Source organism: Canis lupus, chromosome 6 (genome assembly GCF_011100685.1).
Source record: "Canis lupus familiaris isolate Mischka breed German Shepherd chromosome 6, alternate assembly UU_Cfam_GSD_1.0, whole genome shotgun sequence".
NCBI classification, from domain to species: domain Eukaryota; kingdom Metazoa; phylum Chordata; class Mammalia; order Carnivora; family Canidae; genus Canis; species Canis lupus.
Window position 1 is genome coordinate 41,114,304 of NC_049227.1, and position 21,656 is coordinate 41,135,959.

Genomic DNA, 21,656 nt, shown 5'->3' on the forward strand with positions numbered 1-21,656 from the left:
TCATTCAACACATGTTTGGATGCTAAAGCCATCACATCATCTTGTAATTAGATGGTGTGTCAGTCATTAGGCAGGATGCTGACTTTACAGGATGATTTCGTTTTTTTTTTTAAATATATTTTTTTAAATTTTTATTTATTTATGATAGCCACACAGAGAGAGAGAGAGGCAGAGACACAGGCAGAGGGAGAAGCAGGCTCCATGCACCGGGAGCCCGACGTGGGATTCGATCCCGGGTCTCCAGGATCGCGCCCTGGGCCAAAGGCAGGCGCCAAACCGCTGCGCCACTCAGGGATCCCTCGTTTTTTTTTTTTTTTTATGTTTAACTATTTTAATTGATTAATTAAAAAAGGAATATATGACGGAGGACTTAATTTACATACTGGTATGAGATCCAAAAGGTGGGCTCACTTTGGAGCTAACAGAGCTTAAACTTTGGGGTTCTCACCCAAAAGGCCCCCTCCAGGACCCTGGATCTAATTTTTAATTTGCAATTTTGTGTGTGTGTGTGTGTGTGTGTGTGTGTGTTTAAAGACATCCTCTGAAGTCATATAAGCCTCTCACTCCTCAAAACCTGGATCTGCTCCCGCCACCAAAGACTGTCATGACCTAGAAGCCAGATGCCTGGCTGGGTAGTAAATGCCAATGATGGTAGTAATCGTTATAATAATGAACACTGACAGTACTAATAAGAGCAGCTTGGGTGATAGTGGTAATAATGATCATAGCAGCGACTACTGTTTACCAAGCACTGTGCTGATTTGAACAACACTTTATGCAGGATCATTTATACCCATTTAGAAGACAAGGAAATGGAGGCTTGGTGGGTCAAGAATCTTGCAGAGCAAGCTTGCTCCCACCTGCTGCTGGAACCAGTTCTTGTGGCCATGGCTCAGGCTTTATCAAGAGGCCAGAGAGCGAGGCTCACCTGAGCTGACCTTTAGAAAACTTTTGTTTTCCAGACCTTGATCCTGTGGGCTGAGCTGAATTCTGCGAAAGGGCCCCGGCCCCGGCCTTCTCGGCCTTCTCCGTGCTTGTCTTTACGGATGACCCGTGCTCACTAGTGCTGCAGAGCTGTGTGTGGGCAGGTGTGGGATTCTGTGTGTACATCTTCCAACAGTTAATACGAGTGCAGCCAATCCTCATTATTCATGTTCCTCTGTTTGTGAATTCACCTACTTACCCTTATTTGCAGCCTCCAAATCAATGCTTGTGGTACCTTCTTGGTCATTCGCAGACATCAGTCACCTGATGGGCACAATCCTGGCTGAGTTCAAAAGGGGTAACTCTCTGCCTTCTCCTTCCATCTATGTAGTAAACGAGTGTGCAGGACATTTCTGAAATTTCTTTGTACTCCCAGAGCTTAGTGCAGAAGTGAGAACTAAGCACTAAGATGGAATAAACGAGTGTGCAGGACGATTTCTGAAATTTCTTTGTACCCCCAGAGCTTAGTGCAGAAGTGAGCACTAAGCACTAAGATGGAGTAGACCTTCCATCAATGTTGGCTAATTGAGAACTAAGAAACAGAAAATACAGATCAGAGTGCCATGGGCTATGAGAATCACAGCAGAAGACTATAGATGAGTCTGATGAGAGGAACAGGAGGGAAAAGGGGAATCAGAAGTGGAGAGTCTACTGTAAATCTCCAGAAAGCACATGGACTTTGGAGCCAAAGAACAGATTGTTCTGGCAGAAGTTGCCAGCACCCATTTCCCAGTAGATGTGGGCACCAGGATCCTTCGTCCCCAGTGCATTTCACATTTGTTATCATATCGTTTGGATTCCATCAGCAAAGCCACTAATCACTTTTTAAATTGACTGCAGAGTGGACATTAAAGGCCAAGGTGTTTGCCAGAAGGAAAAACAAACAGAACCCATGGATGTGTAGGAGCACAAGCTGGTACAAGGCTAAGAAGCCCACATGCCAACAGGGGGAAAGTGCAGGGAGATCAGGGTATAAAAGAGAGACTCAATCTCCCTCTGTCTGTTCCAACTCTTGGGTGTGCCACTGTGTCCTGTGTGTCTGTGGGCCACAGAAATCAGCACCATGAAGATCCTGGTCTTGGTTTTGGTTTGCCTACACCTCTCAGAGGGTGTGGAAAGGTGTGTATAGGGATTCAGCTTTACAGTGATATTCAGCCCCAAGGCAGCATCAGAAGCTGGGGAAGAGCAAAGGCCTTCCCCTGCAGATCTCATGGAAAAGCGGGCAGATTGTGTCTTGGTACATGAACCCCAAAACCACAGGGACCAAAGACTTAAAATGGATGATGATGATGATGAAGATGATGATGAGTGTATGTAGGTGTGTGTGTGGTGTGTGTGTATGTTTTTAAAGGTACGTTGGTGTTTTGTTGGCTAAGAAAGAGGGATACAGGGCTCATGTCTCAAGTTTATAGGAGGGACTTTGGATAAACAGAAATTTATTCCTTGGAAACAATATGCAAGCAGGAAACCCCATATATACCTTGTAGTGGATTTTCAGGCTAGGAATGCTGCTGGAAATGCTGGAGTGACTGCAGTGGTCAGAACTCACTAAAATCCAGGAGGATTTCTTATAAGAGGCTCTTCTAAGAGGACTAGGGAGGTTTGGAAACTCCAGATCAGGTCATTGAAGGGATTGCTATAATGGAAAAGGTGAAGCTCACTCCTTTTGTTTGCCTATTCTCCACAGAATTATCCTGAAGAAAGGCAAGTCCATCCGCCAGGTGATGGAAGAGCGGGGTGTCCTAGAGACATTCCTGAGGAACCACCCAAAGGTTGACCCAGCTGCCAAGTATCTTTTCAATAATGATGCTGTTGCTTATGAGCCCTTCACCAACTACCTGAATGTAAGTCAAGGGGGAGGTAATGTCCATAACCTTTGGCTAATAAGCACTCTTGATACTATTTAGACCTCCCATTAGTCTGATTTTGGTCTTTTTACTAAACCTATGTCTCACCTTCCTATGGAAAGTATCTGGATAATTTTGAGTTGGTACCACTTGACACTATAGTATTTCCTTTCCTTCCTTCTTTCCTCTCATTACTGGCTCACTCTCTAAAGCTCTCTTTATATGGTTAAGAGATTCACAGTGACATATTCAAGTCAGTTGAGAGGGCCAGGAAGGAAGTCCCAGTGATGAGCTGCAGGGGAAAGAAGGAGAGCACGTGCAAAGCTGCCAGGCAAAATCTCCAGTGGCCCCAGCTGCTATATATCTTCTCTTTTGGAAACATACACTGGTACTCAGAGCAAGTATTTGAACATTCTTTAGGCTGCAGTGTCTGCTCAGGGCATCTCATCATACTGGTGTCCTGTAGGCTGTCTTTAGTGAGGTGTTACATGCGTGTCAGATCTAGAAGCCACCCTAGGGATTTCCTACCTGGATTTCCCCTTTCTATAGATGTAGAAGAAGAGGCAGGTAAGTGACGTGGCTGGCCCGAATTCACTTAGAACTGAAACTGTGTCTCAGTGAAGTTATCTTTTTGCTTTCCATGCTACGTCTCATTCTAGGTTTCCTGGGGCCTTAGCTACTGCATGACCAGAAGGAGAAGAATGGTGGGGAAATATCTAACACTGGAAGAGAAAGAGGGGTGTGTGTGTGTGTGTGTGTGTGTGCCCGCGTGTGTGTGTGAGAGAGAGAGAGAGAGAGAGAGAGAGAAAGAGAGAGAGAAATGGGGAGGATGGATGGACACTGGGAGTGAAGAAAAAAGTGATTGCTTCTCCAACTTTGCATGTTCTGGCACAGAATGATAAATCCATGGAGGTATTACGTGATACAATGTACAAAAAGCTTTGGAAGAAGATATCGTCTTGCCAGACTAATTCTCACCTAGTCAAAATCTTGCAATTAGGGACAAAAATGGGAATATTGAGGGGATCTGGTTCCAGATATGAAGGAGCACTTCTGGAAAGAGGAGAATATTTTTTGGAAAAAATGTGGTTTCTAGTGAGTCAACTTGTTCCCCCCGTCTTTAGGAGGAGCCTTGGCAGCTGAATGAGAGTGACAATCTTTTGTCTTTGCAGTCCTATTACTTTGGAGAGATCAGCATTGGGACACCACCACAAAATTTCCTGGTCCTCTTTGATACGGGCTCCTCCAACCTGTGGGTGCCCTCCACCTATTGCCAGAGCCAGGCCTGCTGTGAGTATACCACCATCACCACCCACCCATAGATAGGAGAAAAGGGTGGGGCAGAGTCAGAATTGATCACAAACTCAGCGTCAAAGTCCCAAGTTCCTGGTGCATACCCTTGATCTCATCCTCCTTAAATTCAGACCATCTGGAAATCTTGCCTTGGTCTAGATTTCACAAGTACTACAGTTCTGGAGAGAGACCGCAGAAATAGACCAAGGCTTCCATTCCTTTCTACATTGTTCTTTTTCCTCAGCTTTCTCTTATTGGCCCCAATTCCTGGCACTTTTGTATTGAGCAATCCCTTAGGAAATGGAAGGGATTGGGGCAGCATCTGTTTACCAAGGGGACAGACTTTTCTGGGGCCACAGATTGTTTTCAGCATAAAGGATCTTGAGGCTGAAGCCCAATCTCAGGCTTGGTCTGATGGTCTTAGGCCATCAAGGGTAGATGTCCTCCAAGTTTTTTGGAAAGTGTACTGACATTAACATTCCATTTTAATCTTACGCAGCCAATCACAACACATTCAACCCCAGCAGTTCCTCTACCTACAGAAACAATGGACAAACCTATACACTATATTATGGAAGTGGCAGCCTGACTGTGCTCCTGGGATATGACACTGTGACTGTAAGTGCTGTTTTCATACTTCTGTGGGTCTGCTCTTTGGTTCCCCTTTTCTAGAGCCTTCATCTATCAGAGAGTCTCATGATTACTAAATAGGTGCAAATTCCCAGAAGCTAATTGTGGGAAAGGATGCCAAAGGCCATGTAATTAAACCTTTCTCCCAAAACAAAAATTGCCACCTCTCCCCCAAGCAGTCCTGATTGCAGCAGACTCTTTACATTGTGCTTCCCTGTGACTTTGCTCCTTGGTCGTAATGTGCCCTCTGCAGCCACATGAAGCACATCTGCTTTCTCTTCCACATGATTTCACTCTAGGTATTTGAAGACCTTCCTTTCACTATTTTCTTTTCTTTACATCAATCACCCACAGTTCCTATGTCATTTGTGCACATGGATTGTTCAATATAAAACCCGCCACTGTTCTTTCACTATCTATGGAAGTGGAAATTCTAAGTCCAGAACACAATGGCCTCTGCTTCCCCAAAACCCACATGGTTGGGTGATACTGTTGTCCCTTCATCTTCCATACCCCATCTAATGATTGAGCTAAGCATGAAAAAAGCCAACTTCCTCCCCTAGAAAAGTATAGAGTCTATCCCTGTGCACTTAAGTCTGGGAAGGATCTGTCCACCTGAATTTTCTTTCTGCTTTCCCAGGTTCAGAATATCGTCATCAATAACCAGGAATTTGGTCTGAGTGAGATTGAACCCAGCAACCCCTTCTACTATGCAAATTTTGATGGTATCCTGGGAATGGCCTACCCCAACCTGGCCGTTGGGGATAGCCCCACAGTCATGCAGAGCATGGTGCAGCAGGGCCAGCTCACCCAGCCCATCTTCAGCTTCTACTTCTCTCGGTGAGCATACGGGTCCTGGGTAGGTCTTAGCAAATTAGGTGTTGTGGGGGCTTTCAGCAAATCAACATCAGACAAGGCTGAGGTTTTAACATATCCTGACACAATGAGTATAACCTGCTACCTGCATTACATGTATTTCTGAAAATTCATAATTACATTTTTTAAAATATTTTATTTATTTATGACAGATACAGAGAGAGAGAGAGAGAGAGAGGCAGAGACACAGGCAGAGGGAGAAGCAGGCTCCATGCACCGGGAGCCCGATGCGGGATTCGATCCCGGGTCTCCAGGATCATGCCCTGGGCCAAAGGCAGGCACCAAACCGCTGCGCCACCCAGGGATCCCTCATAATTACATTTTTGAAGGGATTATATTTTTTTCACTAGAGGGGTTTTATAAAAAGATTTTATTTATGCATTTGACAGAGAGAGAGAGAGAGACAGAAAGAGAGTATGAGCAGGAGAAGGGACAGAGGGAGAGGGAGAAACAGACTCCCCACTGAGCAGAGAAGCCCAACAGGGGGCTTGATCCCTGGATCCTGAGATCACGACCTGAGCCAAAGGCAGACACCCAACTGACTGAGCCACCCAGGTGTCCCTGGACTAGAAGAATTTTCAATTCAGGCCAAAGACATAAGATGACTCTTTCCTTAAAAACAAACTACAGTCCCTCAAGTTTTAATTAGTAAATGTGGAGATTGTTGTATTTGATTGACAGAGCCGTAAAGCTTTAGAACAAGGTATATGATTACTTATTAATATAAATAATTACAAATATACAATAAAAAGGACTATAATAAATGATATTTATAATGTGTCTGACCCTATAAAGAGGTCTTGTAGTTATTACTTCACATGACATCTCAAAAATCTTGTTATTAGCTTCATTTTTCCACAGATGAAATGCAGGCTCAAACAGGTGTTCAAAATTGAGCAAGGTCTGGTAGGTATGAAGCCATGACTCAAATGCAAACATCTTGAGCACAAATCTAACACTTTTCCTACTCTACTGGCTTTGAGCTTTTTAAAAAATATTTTATTTATTTATTCATGAGAGACACACAGAGAGAGGCAGAGACACAGGCAGAGGGAGAAGGAGGCTCCTTGCAGAGAGCCTGATGCAGAACTCGATCCCAGGACCCTGGGGTCACGACCTGAGCCAAAGGTAGATGCTTAGCCACTGAGCCACCCAGGTGCCCCTGGCTTTGAGCTTTTATGGCAAACTGTACTGATTCTTCTTCCTAATCACATGATACTCAGGGTACCTGAGTTCTTCAATGACCAGCAGGCCTAGGATAGGGAACAGAAGTGGTCTGAATCCCTTTAACACTGTCTAATTACCAACCTGAGCATGGCAGGAGCATCCTCTTGACTGCACACTAGATCTCTCTCTCTCTCTCTCTCTCTCTCTCTCTGTCAGGCCCCATCCCAGGTGCTCCCTGAGGTCCTGAGGTATTTCTTCTTGTTCTCACTCTGACCCCAGGAGAGTTTCTCTGGAATGCTTTGATAGTTTGTTTTCACAGGCCTAGTTTCCAATTCCATCTCCTCTTTTATGGGAATAGTCTGTGTTTCCAGTTCTCTGATATTCTGGGTGTTCCTCTGAGGAGCCTCTTCTCCCTTGTGCCTTGAGCCTGGTAGAGTCTGAGAGCAGGTCAGAGGATGATACCCCTTGTGCTGTGGTTCCTCTGTGTCTGAAAGACAGAGGGATAGTTAAAGCGGAGGGAGGAGCTGCCTGAAACTATGTGAGTTATGGGAAGAACTTGTGCTCTTCTCCTTTTCTCCCCAGCCAACCAACCTATGAGTATGGTGGAGAGCTCATCCTGGGAGGTGTGGACACACAGTTTTATTCTGGTGAGATCGTCTGGGCTCCAGTCACTCGGGAAATGTACTGGCAGGTTGCCATCGATGAGTAAGTACAGAGGAAAATTCCTATGGATTGTGGATACCCCTAGGGTGTTCCTCCAGTGTGACAATATTTCCTGTTCTTGCATTGGCACAAACTTCATAAAGAATCAGCAAATCCTCATGCTCATTATTCCAGGAGCTCAGTAGACTCTGACATCTAGCTCTAGACTAAACTTTTTGACTTGTCATTGAGCCTTGTCATGCCAGCAGGTTGGTCATTCCTAGACTTCTGTGAACCCATGTCTTTGTTCCCTGAAGCTTCATTATCTCAAGTAGCACAATCTTTATCAAGTCCTTCATAAGTAAGAGTAATAGCTGTCATCGATGTTTTCTATGTGCCAGATACTGTGCTAAATATTTTATATATATTATTGTATGTGTATTTCACTGCAGCACTATAAGGTGGTCAGTAGTATATTTCATTGCACAGATAAAGAAATCAGGGCTCAGAGGTTAAGTAACTTATCCAAAGTCATACATTTCACAAATTTCCAAATTTGAGCCCAGAGATATCTGATCCCATAGCTCAGGACTATGACTCAGTTACTTCTACACTCCAGGCCTTCAGGAAATCTCCATCACTGCCAATTAAAGATACACTTCTTTGGCCTATACTCAAGACCATATATAACAGCAGGGCACTTCCTACAGGAACAGCCTTCCCACCACTTCCTGATGTGCAGCACAGACTTCACCATGTCCTTACACCTTGCCATGACTCTCTTGCTGCTTCTCTTTTGACTATATCACCTGAAGTGCCCCCCTCATGTCCTGGGTGCATCCTTCTGAGCCCAGATGAAGTCCTCTCTCCCTCGAAAAGGTCTCTTAGGGGCCCAATCTCTCTTTCAGTCCCATAGTATTACTGGCGTGTATCCCAACTTGTATCTCCTCATTTCAGGGTAGCCACAGGGACACCAGCCCAATGTGCATGAATAGACAGGGAGATAAGCAGTTGAATATCTGGCAAGTAGTTTTCTGTGCCTGGAATAGAGGGGTCTTGTCACTTGGAACAATGGCACTCACCCTTTAAGCATCTCTTCTCTGAAAAATCCTTGTCTGACCGACTACTTCTCACTCCCACAGTAGATCAAGTCCCTCCTTCTCTGGCCTCTTTAGTTTTTTCATGGAACTCACCATGGTTACAATCAAACCCTGTGTTTGATTGTGTATTTCTATTAAGTGTCTGACAGTTCCACCACACTGCCATGTCTGTTTTTGTTCACCATTATATCCAAGTGCCTTGATCCACCAACAGTACTCAAAACATACATGGACTGAAGAGGAAGGGTAGAGCTGCAGAAAAAGCTGAATGATGAATCAGGGAGTGAATCACAAAGAACCGTATTATGGCAATCACCAGGTACAGCGATAAGTCATGACTTAATATACAGTGTAGTCTCATGCCTATTAGAATGTACTCTTTAAAAACAGATAATGTAATTAGTCCTCCTTGTATCACCATAATAGTTATAAGAGTGTCTTGCATATAGTAGGTGCACAAAGTGTGTTTATGAAGTGATTAACATCTGGCAGCTTTTGACACTGTGTGCCATGCCTCGTGTAGGTAGATTAAAGAAGATAAGACACAGTCTTGCCTCTTCAGAGCTTTCAGTCAGAGCTGAAGGGGTTACCAGAACAAGAAAACACAAAACATTACATGGACAGCTATGTCGTGGGGTGGCCTGGTTTCCTGGAGAAGGCAGAATGTTGAAGCTGCAAGTTTAGGGCAATTAGAGGGGATATGGACATGTTTGTGGCACAGGCACCTAATTCTCTTCTATTGGTGTTCCCCTCAGGTTCCTCGTCAATAATCAGGCCACTGGTTTGTGCTCCCAGGGCTGCCAGGCCATTGTGGATACAGGGACCTATGTGCTAGCTGTTCCCCAGCAGTTCATGGGCTCCTTCCTGCAAGAAACTGGAGCCCAGGAGGCTCAGAATGGTGATGTGAGTAACCAGAAGCCAAGGGTTTCTCTGTACATCCACACAGCCATAGCACAGGAGGAGGGATTTGGGCAGGGACCTGAGCCTCTGGTAGGACAGATCAGGTGGGGATACAACATGCCTTTCAGGCAAGGAGGGGTAAAGAAAGGTAGAAATACCAACTCTAATTCTGAGTATGGGCTGAATGGCTGTCAGGAGAGGTGGCTGTTCCTTTCCAGGTCCTAAGAGTACATCTCACCTTGATGTGGCCACTGTCATTTGACTATATGCAACAGAGCCAGACATATTCCATTTGTCCATTCCACTTGGGTTTTTTTCTTGTTTAGGAGTTCTTCTTTGGCTTTTGCTCTGAGCAGGCTCCTGTGCCTACCCCAGATCCCCTTATATACACTTCTGTAGTTTGCTCCCCCTGCATGCAAGAGTCTAGTATAGTCAGACTAAATCTTGGTTCTTCAGGGTGTGTGTGTATGTGTGTGTGTGTGTAGTACATTGACAGGTGCACACAAGCGTGGGTATGAATTTTCAAAAGCACAGTTCCACAGCGTGTGCCCATGCTTCTCTGTAAGTGGTACATTCTGGCAGTAGAATCCTGTGATCTGAAATGAGCCTAACTCATTATGGCCATATAAATACAACCAAAATCTTGGAGCTGAGATGTGTCCAAGGAGGCCCAGGAAAGTGGAAGCATCTGGTCCGTGTTGTGCCTGTGAATTGGGTTTTACCTTCCATGCTCTCAACCAACCTCTGCTGGAAGGTCAGGAAGATAGTCTCACTGGGAAAGGGGAAATCAGGACCTTAGTCTGGGCCCACAGTCCAATGGCACTCTACAGTTCCGCTTCTCTTCTCTCTCAGTTTGTGGTCAACTGCAACTCCATACAGAGCATGCCCACCATCACCTTTGTCATCAGCGGGTCACCTTTACCTCTGCCTCCCTCTGCTTATGTCTTCAACGTACGTATGCATTCTAGTCTCCATGGATATGGGATTGGATGGCTCAAAGTGCCGTTCTGTGTCCCAGCTCACTTCTGGGCACCTATGGGAAGTCATCAGTGGCAGGGCTGAGGGTGAACAAGAGGCCAGAGACCCTATGGGTGTCATGGAATATAGGGTGGGAAGTTCCTGTGGGAAAAGGCCTTTCCATTCACCTGGTTATATCCTCATGTTCTTTGTATTTTCAGAACAATGGCTACTGCACACTTGGGATTGAGGCCACTTACCTGCCCTCCCCCACTGGGCAGCCCCTGTGGACTCTGGGAGATGTCTTCCTCAAGGAATATTATACTATCTACGACCTTGCCAACAACAAGATGGGCTTTGCCCCCTCTGCCTAGACTAGCAAGAGGCCGCTGTCTCCTCCCTCCCAGCAGGACTCTGGGGTTGCCCTACTGTTTCTCTGGGCTGACAGAAGCATTTTGGACTAGTCTGACCCTTCTATACACTAGTCTTACTTCCTGCAACTAATAAATCAAGAATCTCCAAAAATCCTTACTGTTCCTTCCAAATGTCTTCTTTGTGTTCTGCTTATAGTAGTTTCTTCTAAATTGAAAGTTAGCAATAGCTCTTTGGGGGATATGTTAATTCACCAATAGGAAAGGACATGGAGCAAAGGTTTCTGAGTGAGGACGCACAGCACAGACATTAAGGACACAGTAGTACCTACACGAGGTACTCTCGTAGAGGTGACCAGTCCTCCCAGCACTGGCACTTCCAAGACAATTTTCACTCCGTTCTTAGAAAAGAATGTGAAACAGAGTAGTCTCTAACTCAAGAATATTAAAGAAGAAAAAAGTAACCTTAGAGAATGTTTCAAACTGGCTCTCTGAGGAAACAGATCAGAAAATGGTAGTTTTTCTTGAAGGGAGTAGCACATTTTTAATGAATAGTTTCTGGTATTTTCACAGGCCCCATTCCTCCCTGCTTAATACAGATGGTCTCAAGCTGTTCGCATATACAATTCACCTGCCTGGTCCTGAAAGTTTTTGAGTTTTGAAACCCAGTCTCATTTTACAGTATAAGAAGGAGAGGCACAGACCTGTTATCATACAGGTAGTGTTAAAATCAGATCCAAAACTGTGCATTAAACATTTTTTAATTCTGTTGTTATATAATAAACTCTGCTACATGTTAGCCATGGGGGCACACAATTACAAATGAGGCATGGCGTTGGCACACTAGGAATTTTCTAGCAAGTACAACATATTGCTCTTGAGCATGTTTCCTGTCTGAAGTAAGCCCAGTAGCTGAACTCACATTCCATAATAGGTTATGAACAATCATCTGCAGTGGTTTCTTCTAATGCAGTAATGCTGCCTTTATGGAGTTAAAAACTGGTATCGCTCTGGAGTTCAAACTTGTTTCAAGAAATGTAATTAGAAGGACATACCTGGAAAGAAAGATGCAAAGAATTCTCAACCCAGATGTGTGCGGGTGGTGGTGATGGATGGAGGTATCCATTTTTCTACACTGTTGGCATCATTCCCCTCCACCAACCCATAATGAAGTTGATCTTAAGGAGTTGGGTAATGTCTGCACTTTGGCCATTCCTTTTTCTTTCCGTTGTGTTTCTTTTTATGCGAGATATGGCCTTTTTTTGGTCAGAGAGAAGGGAGCTCAGTTCAGCCCCAATTCACCTGCATTCTCATCCCTGCCCTGTCAGCCACTGTTCCTGCCTCAGTATCACCTCTATTCATGCTCTGGTGGTCGGCTGCAACTATAGAGTGCAAAGATCTTGAGATGGAGATATGATTGCTAGAAACTCTCATGAGTAAGCTGAAATTCATCAGCAGGGACTGTCCTCAGCCACTGGAGCAACATAAGGTATTGGTAAAGCCAAAGCTAGAAATTCTCTGCTCCTGGATTCTAGAAACTAGCAACCAAGAGCAGCTCTCCACAGCTTATGGTCTATTCCACCTTGTCTATCATTGTAGGATGGGGACAAGATTTATTAATGTGTGATTGTTTCCCACCTTCCCACTCTGTCCCCATCACACTAATAAAGATCTTGTCTGTCTGATTCCTGTTTCTTATTTATGTTATATGTATACAGACTGAGGGACTGGAGAAGGAAAGAGAGAGAGAGAGAGAGAGAGAAAGAGAGAGGCCACTAGGTCAAAAAAGGTAAAAAGAGGAGGAGTAAATGAGATTTTTAAAAAGCTGGAAGGGCACTTGATGGGGATGAGCACTGGGTGTTATTCTATATGTTGGCAAATTGAACACCAATAAAAAATAAATTTATAAAAAAAGAGCTGGAAGGCAACAGGGAAGAAAGAAAGAATAGAAATTATAGGTGGGGGAGACGAAAATAGAAACTTAGAATTTGGAATTTCTTGGGGGAGATGTTCCACACCAACATATCTGGGGGAGCATGTAGGAGGAAGATTTTGAGAAAAGTTGCATATACTTAAAAATTAGGATGTTTTTTAAAAATTGAGAGATTGATTTAGAGGACACGAGTAGAGGGAGGGATGAAGGGAGATGGAGAGAATTTCAGGCAGATTTTCCCCTGAGCACAGAGCCCGTGAGGGGCTTATCCAAGACCCTGAGATCATGGCCTGAGCTAAAATTAAGAGTCAGATGGACACTCAACTGACTGAGCCACCCTAGACCCCACAGATTAGAGACTTTTTAATGTTCTGCAAGAGACAAAAAAGATTGGAATTCCTTTTAAATTATTTTTGGCAGATATAATGTGTTTTTTTTTTAAATTTATTTATGATAGTCACAGAGAGAGAGAGAGAGAGGCAGAGACACAGGCAGAGGGAGAAGCAGGCCCCATGCGCACCTGGGAGCCCGACGTGGGACTCAATCCCGGGTCTCCAGGATCACGCCCTGGGCCAAAGGCAGGCGCCAAACCGCTGCGCCACCCAGGGATCCTGGGTGGTTTTTAATGTGGTTTTTAAATGTAATTCATGCAGAAAGTGGCCACATGGACCCTAGTCTATGTTTGGGTTATACTTGTAAAAGTATTCTAGAGCTTTTATTTCTTATGTCATCACTACTTATGAAATATCATTCATTTGTTCATAAAGTATTTATTGAAATGTCTTTGTGTAAGTAAAATCTTCCCTGGTCCTTGACATCTTTTTGCATCTCCTCTGCCTACCCTCTCAACAGCTATGAGAGGTAATTACTGCTCCTTTCCTCCTCCCACAGCACTTTGTACCTCTGACATTGCACTACACAATGCACTGTATTTTACTCATCGCACATCTGTCTCCCCAACTCAATTATGATCTAGAGGAAAGAGACTTTATTATTCTCTTTAAGTCCCCAGATCTGACATGTCTTCTGACAACAAGTGCTTAGCAATTATATACCACCAAATTCATGATGATACAAGTGACATAAGTGCTGTTACAGTGAATGGTGCCCGAGAGTGGCAGGAAAGAGGAAGGTATCACAAAGGAAAGCATGCTAGATTTCATCTTGAACTATATGCAGGAGGGACTCACTGAGTAGAAAAAGTTAGAAAAGGGATCTCATGCAGAAATCAGCATAAGAACAGCAAAGAGGCTGGAGAATTTGTGTAAACAGCGAGTGGCAGGATATCTCAACTGGCTGGACACAAGGCACCTGAGAGGATAGCAGGAAATGAGGCATCCAAGGTGGGTTGTGGCCAGATGGGAAGGGTCTTGCTAAATGTCTGGACTTGATTCTCCAGTCAAGGGGCCCCATAACGGGTTTTAGCGGAGGAGAGACCTACGATATTTGAGGTAGAGGGCTCTGCTGGCAGGGCTCCTCTGCTGTTGACCAGCCCTCCGCTGGGCTCCCCCAGAAACTCAACTCCAGATAGATGCATAGCCTTTGTTCCCTGTGGAGCATCTGCTCTAGAACTCTGGACATTTTCCTAGGTTCATAATCATAGCTGAAAGACCTAAATAGAAATGAAAGACCCCTGTGTATCTGACCCCTAAATCCAGAATTTAGAGCCAACCAACAGTAGGTGAGCTCTTGGCTTCCCCCTTTCTTAGCTCCACTCTGACTCTGCTCTTAGTATGCAAATGTCACCAGAAATCTCAAAATCTGCTCTTCACACCATCCTGGTAGAAGTTTTGATCAAGGCCTGCTTCTGTGTGCCATTCAAAAACATGTTCAGAAGAATATTATCTTGTTGAGAAGATTTGCTCTGTAATGAGTTCTCTGAACTTGGCTACAGCAGGTGAGGGCTCTGACAACAAAATAGGCTGTGTGGGGCAGGGCTCGGGAATGGACAAAAGTAGACCTGGAAGCAGGTCCTAGGCTGGATTTCTGGTACATCCTTCTGCAGCTGTTCCCTCTTCACAGAGATAATGAGGCCCGTCTAGGCCCAGCCCTTATGTAGAGAGTCCTGGGCCCAGGCATTTGTGCTGAGCTGCAGCCATGATGGGGCATGCTGCTTTTAGCTGCTAAATCACACAGACCCTAGCCCTTTCCCCTCTTTTCTATACCCATGGGGGTCCTCTCCAGCAAGGAGCAGGGAGCAGGGATCCAGCCCCAGCTTCAAGAGGCTAAGGGCACCCGATGGGATGAGCACTGGGTGTTATACTATATGTTGGCAAATTGAATTTAAATTAAAGAGATGCAAAAAAAAAAAAAAAAAAAAAAGAGGCTAAGGATTGGTTCGGAGTTTCCATGCCATTTCGCTCTTGTCCTGGCATGTACCCCCATTAGGCTGCTACTTTTTCAGACTGTTGTGCTCTGCCTTTTCACATGCTATGATACTGGAATTCAAGGAGTGAGGTTCTCTGTGGGTTGCTAGAAAGTGCTAAAGGAACAAAATACAGGTTTTAAAGGCCCAGAGGTGTGTTCCAGGAAGTCAGGCATTCCCTGAATATATCTACTCCAGTGCACTGCTTCTGTAGGTTCCACTCTGTGTTCCATTGCTTCTCTCTGCAATATTTTAACTAATAAAAATGTTTTCACAACCCCGTGTTCCCTTTATCTCTCCCCTTTCTCATCACCCATATCTTGCCCAATGTCAGCTGCTCTAGAGGAAGAACTAATGCTACTCTCTGTTCAGATCCACTACCTGACACCACACCATCTGGAACAGGCCTGAATAGCTGTGATTCACAAGCAGTGAGAGTTGCTGAGCAGCTGCCTTACAGGCTCTGAAGCATTCTGGGCCTCTGCAAGTAATGGTTGTTGCTCTCACTGGACATGTAGTAGATCATAGACAAAAGTAGATGGACTGGAGCTTGACTTAAGGTAATTGGTGAGAGGTAAGTATGCAGTCATTTGGAGCCGTAGTCACTACACCAGGTGTATGGGCCAATGGTTTAATTAAGAGACATTTATTTAGTTCTGAGTGTATGTCCCTTCAGTTACCTCACTACATCCTTGCAACAAAATTTTGAAGTAGGTTTTACTCCTTCCATTTTCATCAGTAAGCAAATGGAAGTCGGAGACATGTGATAAAGTATCCAGCATCCTGCCCCTGGAAGTGGAAGAACCACACTTCAGGTGTAATAATATCTTCCCCAGGCCCATACTCTTTCTAGTTCACCACTTACTAGGTGAGGGAGAATCCAGCACCAAGATCCCCTCCTCACCAGGGGTGGTTTAGGCACAGGCTGTGCAGAGGAAAATCATTTGCGGGAATTCCTGGGAGCTGAATGGGCTAATGATAATGATAATTATCCAGCAGAGCCATGGGCTTACAGCTTCCCTGGGAAGCCCCCAGCTAAGTCATGGAATCATTGCTAGTGTTTTTACAGGTCTGGCTGTGTTGCTGCAGCAGTGGCTGAAATGTGTCATGAGTGTCTTTTTATCTGATAAGGGTGTTTCCACCATCAGTTGACCTCGATATTTGAAAATCTGAGGAGTTTGCGTTGTCATCTTCCATCTCCCAAAGGACATTCAAAGTTATTACAAAAAAAAAAAAAAGAAGAAGAGAAAAAGAAAAAGAGAAGAAAGAAAGAAAGAAAGAAAGAAGGAAAGAAAGAAAAATGAGAAGGGGATGTGGAGAGAGAGAGAGAGAGAGAGAGAGAAAGAAACGGAGAGCTACCTCTACTTCACTCTGCCATGGCCCTCACATCCTCATTCCTTTGAATAGAAGATGGGAGTGAGGTCTGCTGAGGATCAAAATGATCCTTGCCAGGGTGTAGGATTAAGGTAGCAATAGAATGGGCTAGTTTAGACAGGATCCATCACTAACTCTTCAGAAGTTAGAAATCTTCAGGGACTCCAGGGGCCATTTTTATCCTCTATTTATTTGTTCTCACTCCATTCCCAGGTCCTTGAGAAGAGGGTTTGGCTTATAGTCTTACCTCATCAAGCTGGCCCATCTTATGCCTTCCTCACATCTCTAGCCTTAAATCCAGAGCAAGAACTGGCATCCCCACAGTATTTCTGGGGATCTTCCCCAAGAAGACCATGAAAGAGACCCAGGGCATGGAGATGCCAGGTTTCAAAGACTCCCGATTCCTCATCCCTGGTCTTCCCATCCAGGTGTAGCCATGAAACTTGTGTGTTACTTTACCAGTTGGCCCCAGTACCACTCAGGTCCTGCCAAACACATGTCAGAGAATGTGGAACTCTGCCTGTGTACGGACCTTATCTATGCCCTCACTGCTTTTTTTTTTTTTTTTTTTTTTTTTTTTTTTTTTTTTGCCCTCACTGCTTGATCAAGCACAAGATCATGCCCTGTGAGTGGAATGGTGATGTTCTGTAGCCCAGTTCCAGGCCTTCAAGCAGTGGTCAGTACTTTGTTCTCGCATATCTAAGAGAGTCATAGGTCAGACACTCTGGGTGAACTTGAAATCCAATTCAAAGGTAGTTTTGGGGGCCATCTCCCCACTCAAGGCTAAAGTACACAATATGGAAAGGGTAACTCTGGAGAAGAAGAAAGAAAATGTCAACTGTAAAATCAAAATGAGTTCCTTCTCTGCAGTAATTTTATCTTCTAGAAAAATTGGCTTCATTGGTCTAATCCTCTATTTCTCGTTCCCTACTTTTACTTCTAAACTGGAAGCCCCTGTCATAGTCTGGTCTCTGTCCTTCTGAAACTTCTTAGACAAGGGAAGTGAGCAAGAGAAAGTCCAGAATTGCCAGAGGGATTTAAAAGGAAAGTAGCTTTGGAAACTGAAATTCACCTCAGGGAACTTTCTAGAAGAATTACCTTCCTCCTGAGATCAGAATGGAAGAAGTCAACCCTATTTGGAAGATCCTATTTTCTGTTTTCAAATAGGTAGTGCAATGAACAATTTGAGGGGCCAGTGGGGGAGGTTTCAACCTACAGAGTCTCATGGGTGTCTTTGGGGAAATGTTCACCATTCCCTCCATGATAATGTCTCCAGTCATAAAGCAAAGTTCTCTACAAAATCCTACTTGCATATTGTGTAAGAGGAAGGCTCTCTTCCACTCAGTCTGGCCTCTGTCCTTCTGATCCAGAAAGAAAAAGGGTAGATCTTTGACCTGAAAACTTGTGTAGGTGCACTAATATGAATGGTTGGCATGAAGTTGATCCCTAGAGAGGCAGGAGGAGGATCCCAAGAGAAGAATTCTTCCAAGAGAAGAATTCCTGATCTTGGGAAGATGAGCTGAAGCCAGTTTGAAGGTGAAGAAAAAGGTGATTGAAGGGGGCACGAAAGATCTGAGAGGTATATCTGCAGGAGATTTTCTAGGACAGGGAAAGAACTAGAATTGGGAAATGAGAAATTTATCTTAAAATAGGGGCTAAGTGGAGTCCAGAGTTTTTATTCCTAGGATCATAGGTTGAGGAAAGGCTGAGAACTAGAGGTAGAGAACCAATATGAAGGGTTGCTCTATGGAAAGAATCTGTGACCTACACATGACCTATGCATAGTATATACTTGATATTTATTTGCAATACTTCAGTTTATTTTAGTAACTATTTCTTGAGCATGCATTATGTGTTAAGTACTATGGCAGGCACTGAAAATATAAATCTGAGATATACAAGGATTAAGGAACTACAGAAGAGAAGCTCTTAAGAATATAGTCTCCTCCTATTTCAATTAAAGCAAAGAATATGGATAGGGGGACATTACCAGTTCAGGAAACTCATGAAGGATACTAGATATCATTGAGATACCTCAAGGATATTAAATATTTATTGAATTGCATAAGACACATTTTGAGACACTGTAAGAAAAAAAAAAGATGAATAAGAGAGTCCCAGGAAGCTTCCTGTCTAGTGGAGAGACAAACATATACACACCCAACTGAATCCTGTAATGGGTAAATGCCATGATAGAGCATGCATAATGTGATAAGAAATTGTGAGAAAATAATGGTAAATTCTGCCATTTTCTGGAAGGACATTGTAAGTGAAGGGACTTGCATGAACAAAGGTATAGAGTGTGACAGTATAGAGTGTTTGGTCGAACTCTGAGGAATCAAGCAGCAGGAAAACTAGATCCTAAAAATAGGAAGAGAGAAAGAGGGAGGGAAGAATTAATGGACATTCTGCGAATGGAGAAATTGTCATTCATTTTTCCTTGCTGCTGAATTATGATGCTTTTCCTGAGGGGATTTGGGAGTTGAGGAGAGGAGAGTCACCTGGAATGTGACTGATGAATGTTGCAAGAAGACCCTAAAATAACAGGGTGGTTCATTTGCAAGCACTAAACACCAGTCTAGTTTTATTGCTCTCTAGGCTCTACTCCTATAGATATGATATCAAACTATGGGGAGTAGAGGCTAGAGATGAAAGTAGAGTTAAGGACAGTGCTTTATGGGCTGCTCATAGTTCCTCTGATATTTCTTGGAGCTTGGAGAAAGAAGGAAGGGGAAAGGTGATGGTATCTGAGTGCCATCAAGGATCATGCCTTCCTCCTTTGATACATTTAGACCAGAGGAAGCAAAAGTAACACAAAGAAAGGCAAGATTGACCTGAGGCAGAAGGAAGGAGATTCTGAGTGTTTATACCCATTTTATTCATAAGGGAGGAGATGAAACCACAGCTGTCCAAGAAGAGGAACTTTACTCCTTGTACTGCTGATAAGGGTAACAGAGATCTCAACCTTTTGCCATTGGAGGGTCATCGAGGGCCCAATAATGTTGCTGGCATAGGCTTTTAAGGAGGAGAAGGTAGAGCTAACCATAGTCAGTGATAATAGTCCACTAACTTAGGTGTGTAAGGAGTGGGTAGCTTCACTCACTCAAAGCCTCACTCACCTTGGCAATTCTTCACTGGTAACCAAAAGGGGATCTGATGGTACCTGTAGGCACACTTGCCTCTGAAATCCCAGCCTCAGGCCAAGTCTTCATGCTTATGGGAGGCAGCTGACCCCTCAACAAGAGAGAGTTCACTTTTGAAACTATGATAAATGTTCATTTCTATTCCATAGAAAGAAAGGGTCCCTGCATGTTATTGATTACCTACAATGTGCTAGCTGTTTTACATAAGATACTCCATTTGATTCTTATAATAAGCCTAGAGACTGAATTAAATGAAGAATGCGTGTGGAATATATGTTCAACAAATGGCAGTTGCTGTTATTATGAAATATGTACTATAATTTCCATTTTCTAATGAGGAAAGTGATGCTAAGAGAGGTTGCTTTACTTTCTGAGGACACATAATTAGTAAGTGGTGTAGTAGGATTTGGCTTACAGGTTTTAATAATTCCAAAGCTTATGCTCTTTCAACCATACCTTATAGACGCTCAGTTTCTAAGAATATTTGTCATTCCCAGAGTCCCTTAGACAGGGTGGGCATGGTTTCCTCTTTTAGACAACAATGTGGCTGTATATAGTGAAATTATATAAATATGTATGTGTACTCTTTAGCCTCCAATTCAAATTCCTGGGTGTTTATTGGAATGACAATATAATCGAAGTATTTATATGTAAAGGTGTTTCTTAAAGTCTTGCTTATAACTGCCAAATATTAAAACAATGAGGAAATAGTGTATTAAATTATAACCTATAAGCACAAAAAGATATTTTCAATCATTAAAAATAAGTACAAAAATTAAGCATTAATATGAGAAATCTTTATTTCCTATTTAAAGTGAAATGAAAAAAAAAAAAACAAAAAAACAAAACAAAACCACCTAGGGTATAGATGGTTTTTGTACCGGGATAGTAGCCTTGTAAATGATGATGGGTGTGCAAAGACTGGAATTAACATGCCAAAAGGATGAGTTGCTTTATGTTTGTGATTTATTTTGAAACTTTCTGATAATATTGCATCATGCTTCCGATAATTTTATAGTGTTTTAAAAGACTCACTGCTGGATTGATAAACTCCTACACCACAGGTGATATCTCTGAGAGCCAATGGGTTTGGTGGTGCTAGTGTTGGGCTCATGACTTGGATGGCTTCCTGGGAAACTTCTGCAGTAAGGGATCATAACCTCTGACCTTTAAATTCAAACTTCTGCTGGTCCTGCAGACACCAGGTAATTGGAGAAACATATGTATACTTCAAACTATATTTTTTTAAAAGATTTACTTATTAGTTTATTCATGATAGGCAGAGAAAGAGAGAGAGAGAGAGACAGGCAGAGGGAGAAGCAGGCCCCATGCCAGGAGGCCGACTTGGGACTCGGTCCCGGGACTCCAGGATTGCACCCTGGGCCAAAGGCAGACGCTAAACTGCTAAGCCACCCAGGGATCCCTCAAACTATACTTTATATAGTTCAAGAAACTATAGTGTTGTGTCATGGATGCCCAAGGAAGCAGAAGCATAAGACAGTATCAGGTCTGAGGATTTTAATTCATTTTTAGCAGAGAAAAATTTAAATTTTTAAAAAGGTGACATATAATTTATTTCTCAAACTGGAGTACTTATTTTTTTAAATTTAAATTTAATTTGCCAACATATTATAACACCCAGTGCTCATCCCATCAAGTGCCCTCCTCAGTGCCCATCATCCAGTTACCCCATTCCCCCCACCAACCACCCCTTCCACAACCCTATGTTTGTTTCCCACAGTTAAGAGTTTCTCATGGTTTGTCTTACTCTCTAATTTTTCCCACTCAGTTTCCTTCCCTCCCTTATAATCCATTTCACTATTTCTTATATTCCATGTATGAGTGAAACCATATGATGATTATCCTTCTCTGATTGACTTACTTCATTCAGCATAATAGCCTCCAGTTCCATCCATGTCAAAGCAAATGGTGGGTATTCATCCTTTCTAACGGATGAGTAATATACCACATCTTCTTTATCCATTCATCTATCAAAGGACGTTGTGGCTCCTTCTAAGTTTGGCTATTGTGGACATTGCTGCTATGAATATTGGTGTGCAGGTGTCCTAGCATT

General features: G+C 43.5%; 1 protein-coding gene across 1 annotated transcript; it reads left to right on the top strand.

Moving 5' to 3' along the window:
- The first annotated feature begins 1,943 nt into the window (after positions 1 to 1,943).
- Positions 1,944 to 10,923, top strand: LOC119872231 (pepsin B-like). The gene is made up of 9 exons (XM_038540998.1): positions 1,944 to 2,103; positions 2,672 to 2,828; positions 4,004 to 4,121; positions 4,624 to 4,742; positions 5,395 to 5,594; positions 7,380 to 7,502; positions 9,295 to 9,442; positions 10,292 to 10,390; positions 10,618 to 10,923. Exons 1-9 carry the CDS (start codon positions 2,048 to 2,050, stop codon positions 10,768 to 10,770), a joined length of 1,173 nt encoding a protein of 390 aa, XP_038396926.1. The 5' UTR covers positions 1,944 to 2,047; the 3' UTR covers positions 10,771 to 10,923.
- The last annotated feature ends 10,733 nt before the right edge of the window (positions 10,924 to 21,656 follow it).